Source organism: Typopeltis vanoorti, chromosome 12 (genome assembly GCF_054136105.1).
Source record: "Typopeltis vanoorti isolate ZY-2024b chromosome 12, IOZ_Tvanoo_1.0, whole genome shotgun sequence".
NCBI lineage: Eukaryota > Metazoa > Arthropoda > Arachnida > Uropygi > Thelyphonidae > Typopeltis > Typopeltis vanoorti.
In genome coordinates, this window is record NC_143560.1 from 24,094,100 (window position 1) to 24,106,596 (window position 12,497).

The following is a 12,497-nucleotide window of genomic DNA, read 5'->3' on the forward strand; positions in this document are numbered from 1 at the left end:
ACATACATTCCAAATTAAATCCAAAGCCATTGGTTTCATGGAGATACATAGATGATGTTTTCATAATTTGGAGAGGCACAGAAACTACCTTATTTGATTTCCTTACAAAAATAAATTCCTTCCACCAAAAAATACAGTTCACATTAGAGCATGAAAAGAATAGCCAATTGCCTTTTCTAGATACACTGATAAAGAAACAAGAGAATGGACAAATCCAGCTCACAATCTATTGAAAACCAACAGACACTGGACGTTACCTGCACTTCAAATCATCTCACCATATTGCACAAAAACTCAGCATAATACATATGCTTAAAAATAGAGCGACCAATATTATCTCAGAAGAAAAAGATCTCCTTGATGAACTCACTCTCATATCTCAAACCCTAGTAAACAACGGTTACCCAAAAAATATAATCAAAAAAGATTCTTCATAGAAACCCTCCACAGCAGCAACCTCCTGTCACGCAATATACATTGCCCATCGTCATCCCTTATGCAGGCTCAGTGTCAACAATTTAGCCAAACTCCTTAAGTCTTTCAACATCAGAGTTGCTCTCAAACCTGTCAAAACAATATGCCACATTTTAAGATCTCCAAAAGACATTAATGCCTTCTTCAAATACATAGGTGTATACAACATCCCATGTTCCTGTGGATTAAATTACATACGCCAAACATCAAGAAGCCTGGAAATTCAAAAAAAAAGAACATATAGGGGACATAAACAACAACAGAACAGATACTTCAGGGTTAGCCCATCGCTTCTCGATCTCTAACCACACCATCGATTGGGATAACAGCTCCATGCCTTATATAGAAGAAGATTTTCAATGTAGAAACTTCAAAGAAGCTGCGGTTGTACTCCGCTTTGGATAAAATCTAAACAGAAATCAAGGAATGATTCTGAAGACATCTGGAAAAGCCTAATAAGTTCACTCAACTTACCAGAATTTCATTTTGCTAAAAACTATATAACGCGCTCGATAAACAATGACTGAGACACCCCATTCCATGCTTGTGATGTTAAATGTCAGTTTTAATTTATTTGACTGTGTTACTCCATTCTTCTTTTTTACTAGTAAACATTAGTGTGTACCACTATACTTGTCCTGAAGAAGCCAGACAGAATAGCTGGTGAAACTCGTTGACAATTCATGCATATCATTTACAAATATCTGATCAACGAATAAAACCAAGTTTTGAAGGTTTTGAGTGTTTTCTTTTGATCTTCATTCAATGTATATATCTATAAGAGAATTAAGTCTTTTTAATTGACTACCAGTAGAATCCGATGTGAGGGGACAACCTTTCCTTTGTCAGCTTTCATAAGAATTATCATAATAAATTATTATAATTTATAAATTATTATATACATAATAAATTATTATTATTATTCAGTTATTTCACTGCTTTAAATTCAGAGTAAGAGAGAATAGGACGAGGAGGCTTGGCATTAAAAAGAATTTTTGCACATTCAAAATGCGTCCTGTTGCTGTTTTTGGGATAAGAATAAAATACCTCTATCTATGCTATGAAAAAATCCATCAGGGTACCTTATTTGGAGCAATGGCAAAATTGTGTCCTTTTGATAAAACAAAGTGTTTGTTGTCTGTTAGTGGACGGCCGGAAACATTGATAACTAGTCCATATCACAGACATTAGTAATGGTTCTAGAATGGCTCACAGTGAATCATTTTTAGGAAGAAGACTCATACAGGCCATTATATTCATGCTAAATCTCATCATCATCCCAGGCAAAACACCGGAACTATTAAAACACTGGTTCATCAGGCCAACTCCTTATGTTCTTCAGATGAGCTATTACAGAAAAAATTGCAACATATTACTTCCACTTTTTTATCTAATGGTTATAAGAATTCTTTCATCAAAAGAGCTTGGAGCAGTTTTGGTATCTCCACCTCTTCAAATACATAACAAACAACTCATATTCCTATCCCTTTATGTGCAAGGCATTAGTGATTGCATAGCAAAAGTTTTAATACCACTAAATATTTTTGTTCCCTTTTGCCTATTCAGAAAAATCTCCACCTTTCTCACTTCTCCCAAAGGACAAGCTTCCACTTCTCAATATCCAGGTGTCTATCTGATTCCTTGCTCTTGTGGCTTATCTTATTTCGGACAAACAGGAAGATCTGCTTTTATTCAGCTAGAAGAACACAAGTCTTATATTCAATACCTTGAAACCTGAACAGTCTGGACTTGTAGAGCATGCCATCGACACTAGACATAGAGTTCATTGGAACAAGACAAGAGTCCTTCACAAAAGTCGGTTCCTCGTAGAACAGCTTTATAAAGAAACATGTGAAACTTTACTTCACTCTCCTAACTTAAACAGATCCGATGGTCTATGTCTATCCCCTTTATGGGAGATAGTGCTTTTTAAATCAGCTAATAAAATAATATATATATATATATTATTTTATTTAATTATTTATTTATCTATTTATTTTTTATTTTTTATTTATGTTTTTTTTAATAAGTTAGGAAATTTAATGACTTTTTTAGTTACCTTACATTAGCCTTTTGGAATTGTCAGTTATTGTTCTGTTAGCTTTGTACTGAAGATGCCTTTGATACTCAGGCGAAAATTATACTAATAAATAATATTTTACATGAGTTAATTCCAGTATTATAATTTATTTAAATATGCCAACTCACGGTATTTCCTTATTGAAACACCGATGATATGTTCTCTATTTGGCCTCATGGCCAGACACATTAGACTCAGTAACCTCAATAGTCTACATCCAGGAATCCAGTTTATGATGGAAAAGGAAAATAACAATAGTTTACCTTTCCTAGACACCTTAGCAACATGCCTTCCTAATTGTAACTTTTATAGAACACTGTATATAGAAAACCCACTCACACAAGCAGATACATTCAAAAACCTTCCCACCACCAGTGGCGCACCCAGGGTGGGGGCCAAAAGGGCCCTGGCCCCCTCCAAAAGAAAAAGGAAAAAAACACTAGAAAAATTTCCAAAAATCTTTTCCTAATTAAAATTCATTTTTTTAAATTTATGTTGTGCCGTGAATTCTATTTCTATACTACTTATGATTTAGCGATCATTGCAGATGCTCAGTCATAGGTCGTATGCGATGTAGTGTGTGTTCTCAAATCATCTACTCAACTCAGCGTCCCCCCCCATCCCAAAGATTAAATCTTGAGTGCTCGGCCCCCTCCAAGATTAAATCCTGAGTGCGCCACTGCCCACCACCACCCCTCTCACAATATGGCATCATTAAAACTCTAACCAATAGAGCCTATAGTCTTTGTTCCAGTGGAACCTCTCTTTCAACTGAAGTCAACAATATACACAACACTTTCCTATCTAATGGTTACAGTGATTAGAGAATTTAAAGAAAAATTCACTTCTTCCTCTGTTCCTTGGCCATCTCTTCAGAAGGATTTCAGAAATGATATCACCATCCCCTATGTCTGTGGCACATCGGAAAAAATAGCCAGGTCATTAGAAAAGTACAACCTCTACATGGCTTTTAAGCCCCACTTGGAAACTTGCTGTCCTTATCCATTCTACCAAAGATCAGTTCCCTCCTCTCTCAGTGCCTGGAGTATATAAAGTACCCTGTTCCTGCAAGTGTTGGCTTATTTCAGACAGGTAGATCAGTGACTATCTGTTTAGATGAACACAAATTGTACACCTGAAACCATGACTATGGTCAATCTGGCCTTACAGACCATGTTTTGGATGACACAACTCACAGGATCTTCTGGAAGAAAACCACCAGGCTCCACCACAGTAAATTTAAATAGGAAAAGCTGTTTTTAGAATCTGCAGCAGCACTCAGAAATCAACCCAATTTAAACAAATACAGATGCATAAATCTTCCCAAAATTTGGGAAACAATAATTGTCTGAGATCCCAGTTTACATCTTAATCCACCTGCAAATGCCAAAAGAGGGGGGGGGGGGGTCCCACCTAGACAGAACTTTAGAGTCACCCTAGTATTTCATTAAGTATTGTGCTGTCTATGTGTGTGTGTGTGTGTGTTACAAATGTATTTGTACTCCCTGAATGTCTCAGTGACATATGAAATATTGGAAGCATTAAAGTTAGTTTTTAATCCTTTTGTAGTGCTGTTAATATTCCATTAAACCTCCAACACTATTTTACATTAGTAAATATAATAAACATAACAGTATCACTCTTTTTGAGGCCATAACACTATCACTTCCTACTCTAGCTGCAATACCACACCTGTCTAGTTGGTCTGAACACTCACATTTCCATGATCTTGACATTGATTTCAATTCATATCCCTTTCATCCACATCTTTATGCATTCCATCACTATGTTCTGCCATAATCACATCTTCATTGTATCCATCTTCCTCCCATCCATCCATTCATTCACAATTTGCTTGGCAAGCTCTCTCTCTCTTTGATCCTTAACTGCACTATCTTCATCTTCATTCTATGATCTCCTCAGCAAACAACAGTTTCTCTAAAATGTCCAATACCAAACCCATTCAAGTGCAAAGCCATAAATTTTCAACAATTCCAATGTGTGTTAAATTCAGCCCCACAGACTGAACTGAACATCCTTTGCCACATACAACTCTATCATTTTGCCATTCATTATCTCTACTCTCATTCTCACCTCACTGTCATCACATTTTTTGAGATCTGACAGGCTACCACACAGAAATCTAGAATACAATTAGTGCAAATGGGGATGGATATAAATATGATGATGACTTGTAGACAGACAGAAGAAGAAGCAAGATGAAGAAGAGGACAGGTGGCAAGTGGTATATTTGATGACTATTCATTTTCTTGTTCGGGATGTGGACTTTTGATACTTAAGTGAATATCTAATAAATGATCATAATTAATTCTAGTTTGTTACAGTTTCTGTGTTCTGTGTTAATTATGCTATTGTTTTTTTTATTAATTACTATAGAAATATAGTATAATTTATTATACTATATTAGTGAAGTATAATTTAGTGAAGAATAAACATGATCATGGATATGTTTATTCTTCACTAACATATATATTAGTGAAGTATAATTTAGTGAAGAATAAACATGATCATGGATATGTTTATTCTTCACTAACATATGCCATACTGAGTATATATATATAATACACAAGTTTATATATCTAAACAAGCATTTTTCAGTTTGATGTACCAATGAATCAGCTGTATGCTTATGTGCTGTGATGCTTTTTTGCTAATTGTCATCAAGTGAACACTTCACAGAGATGATTTATTTACAGTAAAAACTGAAAAAGGCACAACAAAAATAACTGGGAATCCTGTCCCTCAAATAATGTCCAAAAATAATTTTATACTAACCTGAACAGATCTTTCCTGTTGAATCAACTTGGTAGCCAGGATTGCAGATGCAGCGATAACTTCCCTTCAGATTTTCACAGGCTCCATTTGGACAAATGTTGGGGAAAACAATACACTCATTAATATCTAAGAGGGAGGAAAAAAATTAAACTGATCTACCATCATAATATAAATTACAATAAATATAATAACTATTATTTTAGATCAGACTTTTCAAACATTGCGTCATGAAAATTTTATGCAAATCCAAAGAGAAAAGAGAATTCTGGTATGTATAAAAAAAAATAATGAAATTATTATTAAAAATTGAGGAACAGAATCAATATATATATATATATATATATTGCCCAATTTCCATGGATGGAAACTGGGCAAGCAACATGATTTGGTTAGCAACAATTGGATGTGAAGTATACACTCGGTGTGGAAACTTAAAAGGAAGTAGAGAAGATGAGAGATCTAAGAGTGATGGTGGACAAGGATCTGAGATTCAGAGTCCATATTGCACAAGTTGTGAAGACATCACATCAGATAATGGCAATGATGCGAAGGACCCTGACATGCAGAAATAGGGAGGTTATGATGCCACTGTATAAGGCCTTGATCAGTCCTCATATGCATTATTGTGCACAGATTTGGCCACCAAGGATATGTTGGAAAGGGTCCAAAGAAGATTCACAAAGGTGGTCAGTGGTCTTTGGAATGTGGAGTATGAGGACAGATTGAGAGAATGTAAGTGCAAAGCCTCGTGAATAGGAGAAAGAGAAGGGATATGATTGAGACATATAAGCTAGTCAGGGGTTGTTATCAGATTGACATGGAAGAGATATTTCATAGAATGGAGAGGGAGGTAGAACAAGAGGCCATTGCTGGAAACTGTATAAGGAGGGCATGAGCAGAGGAGTGAGGAGCAGGTTCTTTGAATGGAGAGTGATTGATGAGTGGAATGCATTGCCTGAATGTGTTGTGAATGTAAACACGTTAAATCAATTTAAGACACAGTTGGATGAGCATTGTGTGCAATAGTGTGCACCTCCCACAATAAGTCTCTGACTCCATGGAAGTCAAATGATAATAATAATAATAATAAGATGAAGAAAGCAGATGAATTATGGTTGTCAGTTCAGTGAAGCAGTGTTCATAGAAGCACCTGAAGAAATGACACAGAATTGTAACAATACATCTGTTAGACACAGGTTGAATTGAGTTAGCAAGGGATGGAGAAGGATCACCTATCAGCTGATCTGATCTCCTCTGGACAACATCACAGTTTTTATACAGGTACACCACCCCAAACATGTAAATTGTATTATAAGAATTAGTGGATTTGGGATTTGTATAGCGATAGCAACTGGATTGGTTAAAAGCAGCAAATACAGGAGAAAAGAATGCTTAATTTTTAGAGGCTGAGGAAGCTACTAATATGATGCTATTTATGCCAAGAAAAGTTGGAGGTAAGTGTCAGTCCAAGATGAGAGATCTGATCCAGTCTGGTGAGTGTATTACTCAGGATAGGTGAGCTGAGATTCTTTCTCTGAGAGAAAAAGCAAGACTTTGCTTTCATGGTTTGAAGGTGACTAGAATATCTTTGCCCCAATTTAAGTATGATAGGAAGATCAGTGTTTAAGGCACTGAATGCAGATGAGCTTGAATCTCAGGATGTCTGAATGCTGCATGGTTTGTGAAATAAGCAGGAAAAGTAGAGTGTACTATCATTAGCAAAACTCTGGATTGAATTAGTGGTGACTGACAGTATGTCATATATGTATAGGAGAAAGACAGTTGATGATAGAATAGAGTCATGGGGCACTTCTGCACTGATGACAAAGCCTGAAGAATGGGAGCTATCTACTATACATGCAGTGAACAACCCGAAAGAAAGCTTCCTATTTAATTACAGAGGAGGGCAGGTAGATTGAGAGAATGGAAATTTACCCGAGCAGGCCTTGATGCCCAACATGGTCAAATGCCCTGGAAATGTCAAGAGTGACAGTATATTTCTCTAAACCTTTTCATGACACATGTCCAGTGGTAGATAATGAAAGTTGAAGTCAGCCATGAATCTAGATTGGAAGAATCCCTACTGATAGTCAGTGATGAACTGTTAGGCCTCCAGGTAGTTGAGAAATTGACTATTGAAGACTGTGTCTGTTATTTGGGAGAGGAATGAAGCAATTAGTTGGTAGTTTTTTCTGACAGGCTTTTTATATGCTTTACATTACAGGCTTTATGGAAAAAGTTGGATATATACAGTGGAATCTAGGTTGTCAAATGCCTTTGTTCTCAAACAATTCGGTTCCCAAACATATTTTCTGAACAAAAAATGGCATGGTTTCTGAACAGAATTTCGGTTCCCGAACAGGAAAATGGCAACCACGTACTCTGCGTGCTAAGCTGTAATGCAGGAAAGCATCGGTTACGTGGCAGCCTTCATTCAGTGTAGACACCTGCTCGAATTTGCAATGAGTTTTCTTGATTTTCTTTGTGTTTTGTTGTTTTTTATTCATAAATTATTATTAATTAAGCCATCATGGGGCCACAGAAGAATAGTGATAGCAGCAAAGCGAAAAGAAAAGTTGTTAGAACCACCATAGAGATGAAAAAAAGAAATCATATCCAAACATGAAAATGGCGTTCGTGTCTCAAATCTTGCTATGCAGTTTGGTATGGCGAAATCAACGATATGTACAATACTCAAAAATAAAGGGGGGATCAAGAGAGTTGATGTTGCAAGAGGAGTAAAAGTTCTTACTAAACAAAGATCGCAGATGATTGAAGAAGTGGAAAAATTGTTGATTTGGATAAATGAGAAACAGTTAGCTGGTGATAGTGTTTCCGAGGCTATAATTTGTGAAAAAGTGAGACGATTACATTATGACTTGTTAAAGAAAAATCCTGGTACGAGTGCTGATACTGATGTGTTCAAAGCTAGTAGAAGATGGTTCGAGAAATTTAAGAGGAGAAGCAGCTTACATAGTGTGCTTTAGTATGGGGAGACTGCGGGGTTAGAACTGAGAAGCTGCTGAGAAATATGTGCAAGAATTCAGTGGCTATGTCAAGGCTGTGGGTTTTCTTATGCTGGTTTCATCACAGTTGAACACTTATTGGGTTCAATTGTGATGAACCATATTTTGGAAAAAATTGCCAAATCACTCAAAAGGAAAAAAGCATTGCCAGGACACAAGCCAATGAAGGACAGGCTGACTCTTTTGCTATGTGGAAACGCAAGTGAGGATTTCAAGTTCAAGCTGTTGCTTGTGTACCACTCTGAGAATCCGAGGGTGTTTAAGAAAAATACCGTGATGAAAAGTAAATAGCCTGTTATGTGGAGGGCTAATAGTAGGGCTTGGGTAACCAGGCAATTGTTTATTGAGTGGATCCATGAAGTCTTTGGTGCAAGTATGAGAAAATACCTTCAAGAAAAAATTTGCCAATCAGATGCCTTCTTGTGATGGACAATGCTCCTGCTCACTCTCCAGGCGGCTTGGAGGACAAGTTAGTGGAGAAGTCTGATTTTATCACAGTGAAGTTCCTGCCCCTAACTCAACTTTTCTAATTCAGCCCATGGACCAGCAAGTCATTTCGAACTTTAAGAAAATCTACACCAAAGCACTGTTTCAAAGGTGTTCTGAAGTGACCTCTGACACAGAATTAACACTCAGATAATTCTGGAAAAATCACTTTAACATCCTCCATTGCTTAAGTATCCTTGAACAAAGCCTAGGTGCAAGTGACTTACAGGATGATGTATTTGCCCTGGAGGAAACTGTGGCCAGATTGTGTTCCAGACAGAGATATTGAGGCAGAGCATGTTGCTCTTGTCGATGATATTGTGTCTCTGGCCAAATGCATAAGCTTGGAAGTTGGCAATACTGATGTGGAGGAGTTAGTGGAGGATCACAGGAATGAGCTCGCCATGGAAGAACTGGAACACCTTCAGAAGGAGTAGCAAAAGACGGAGGTGGAGGAAATGTCTTCACACAGAGGAAGGGATTGAGGATGTACCTAGTTCTTTGATCAAAGAAATGTGTGCAAAATGGGGTGAGGTGCAAAGTTTTGTGGCAAGATATCACCCTCACAAAGCTGTAGCAAACCACATCATAAACCATTTCAATGACAGTGCCATGTCTCACTTCAGAAACATTTTAAAACGCAGCCAAAAATAAATGTCATTGGACAGGTTTTTAGTGAGACAGAGGCCCAAGCAGAGTCGAGTGTTGCCAAGAGACAGAAAAGAGAAAGAGGAAAAACCCCAGGACAGTAACCTGATGTTACTGTTATGGAAGGGGACTCCACTTACTCACCTCCTTCCACTTACGCCATCAACTCTCCTCCATGTGTATAGTTAAAGTGAAGTTAAATTTTCGTTTTTATTTTATTTATTTATTATGTTTATTCTTTTTATGTAAGATTTTATGCATTTTCATTATGTTTGTATATGATCTTATGCATGAAGTACTGTTGTAAAGGTTTAAATAAATAATCATCTGGGGTTCGAGAATGGATTAATCCATTTTACATTAATTCTTATGGGAAAATGGTTTCAGTTTTCAAACAATTCGGCTTCCGAACAGCCTTCGGGAATGAATTAAGTTCGACAACTGAGTTTCCACTGTATATGTTTGCTTCTAAACTCAGATATAAGTGCCATGTTGAGTACAGGAGATTGTAGAAACAATACAGGATACGTGTTAACTCTGAAGAACAACATTTACTTTTAAGTGTCTAAGGTGCTTAGTATCCATCTGGTCTCCTTTTTGGTGAAAAACAAACCAGCAAACAAATGATGCTCAGTTTTAAGTATAGCAGGAAGCAATTTGCTATGATAATCTATGCAAGAGCCAGAGGAAAAAATGACGGCAAGAAAGCAACTTTATCTTCAGATGCTGTAACAGTGATGCCATCTGGATGAGAAAGGAGTGGAAGCACAGACAAGCAGAAGCTATATCTCATGGCCTTTGCAAGTGACCAGAAAACATGGCTTCCACTTGGACAGAAGGTGTTTTCTGTTATTGATCCTTATCAAAATTTGGGTTTGTTGCTGATTATTTTACATTTATTACATGCTTCAGCACAGACTGAGTTGCAGCTAATGTTTTTCTGAGTGTTTCAATAAGATGAATTTTCACCTTCAACAGCTTCGATACACCTTTTGTTCAACCAAGACTAAGAAAGTGGATAGAAATTTTGGGTGGAATGAGAAATGAAAACCTTTATAACAGTAAAGATAATTTCTGCGACTCAATCAGAGCAGTTGTCTGAGTATGACAAGACAGAAGTTCTGGAAGTCATCTCACTTGGCACCTCTGTAGTTCTAAAGGACAAGAAGGTTGAGAGTTGCTCAACAGAGGAATCCAGTACAAGATTGTGATCTGAGTTACTAAGAAGGAGGAAGGATTCCCAAAGGCATATCCGGATGGAGAACTGATTAAAAAAAGATTGGGCAATGGGAGAGGATTATGAGGAATTTGGTTGGTATCATGTGATTTGCATTAGGTCACTACTTATAGAAAATACTTTCACATCTGATTCAGCTTGTGGTGTTAGAAAAGAGAAGTCAATTGGAGTGGATATTAAGGTCATCTTCCAAGATGATCTGACTATTTGGATAGCTGGGATTACAGAAATTCAAGCTTCAGAGAAGGTGAAGGTCAGAGTGGTTTCTGAATTTGTGAAGAAGTAAATATAACAGATAAATGTTACTGAATTAGCAAAGGAAACTTAAGCCAGTGAAAGTCCTAATTTGACATTTTCTAGAAAGCAATGCTGGATCTCAAAAATCATAGGTGCTACCATTATAGAGAAAGGAATGATGCAGTATGTAACTTGGAAAGTAAAGGTGGACTGTGGGTGATGTAGCTGCAGTTTGGGTTTCTGTGAAGAGGAGGTTTAGTCTGTAAGTGATGGTGTATATGTCATTTATGTTGGCATTTATGCTATAGTTGTTGATAATGTGGATGTGAAAATTATTTTTAATAGGGAGTTTGGCTTGTTCCTTATATTTTGCTTGATTTATCATTGAAATTGGTCTTGGGAGGTTTTAACTGAACTGAGATATTTTAATTACAGTGAAACTCTTCTGTTTGTTGTATATTTCATGACTGATTATGAATTTGATGAAAGAATAAAGTAGGGACATGCAGTAAGAGGAAACAGATGTTGGGACATGACACCCATACAGAAAGTGACTAGTCTCCATATCTTAAAAATTTCTGATACACAACTGGAAGAACAATTGACCACTGTGCTCTTCCAGGTCATGCCTGGAAGGAGGGTTCAGAGATGAGCAGCAGTTTTTGTACTTCCAAATACAGCTACTCATCTCTCATCCTCCTTCCAGGCATGACCTGGCAGAGCATGTGGCAGGGGAATTATACAACAGCAATTTTTGACCATTATTGACAGGTCTGGGATCATGTACTATCTGGTGTCAAGATTGTACCACTATTTATACTGTTATTATACTATACTTAAAATGGCAGTAGAATGCTTGGCATGCCCTTGAACAGTATCAACCACAGTGCATGGAGAAGAGAAAGAAAGTGGAATCCCTACTATGTAGGCCAAACATGACATTCACATTTCAGCCCTCTAATAAGTACAGTGGTGGCAATGAAGGTAATCTACCACTAAGTTTGTCTAGTTGGCATTGCTCCCAACTAGGAAAAAGGTGCTGATTATTAAATAAATTTATATTCTGAAGGAGATGATTAGTGAGAAGATCTTGAAGTAGGTGACAAGATGGGTTACACATCTGTAAAATGTGTCCTATAAGGAAAGCTTGCAGGATACAAAATTTAGTCAACAGATGGAAAGGAATGTCATCAAAGACAGGAATGGAACATTACTAACAGAAGAGTTGGAAATCAAAAACAGATGGAAACACTGTGAGGAACTGTACAGCAGAGGGATAAAGAAAATGTGGAGCCCTCTCACCAGGAAAATTTTGATTTGGAACCTCCTCCACACTTAGACATGAAGCTGAAAGAGCAGTTAAGCAGCTTAACAGCAATAAGGTCCCGAGCGCAGATGAAATCCCAGCAGAGTTAATTAAGGCCACAGGAGACGGAGGGATAAGAGTATTTCATAGATTGATTAGAAGGGAGACAGGATCATGGCCTAGAGACTGGAAGAAGTTGGTTTTCAT

The 12,497-nt window shown here is 37.1% G+C and overlaps 1 protein-coding gene across 1 annotated transcript in view; it reads right to left on the reverse strand.

Moving 5' to 3' along the window:
* LOC150100631 (fibrillin-1-like) overlaps nucleotides 1-12,497 on the reverse strand; it is a 1,594,375-nt gene that overhangs the window by 1,184,864 nt on the left and 397,014 nt on the right. Inside the window, exon 16 of the mRNA XM_090401848.1 lies at nucleotides 5,351-5,476. Within this exon, the coding sequence (XP_090257974.1) occupies nucleotides 5,351-5,476 (126 nt within the window). The remainder of the gene's footprint in view (nucleotides 1-5,350; nucleotides 5,477-12,497) is intronic.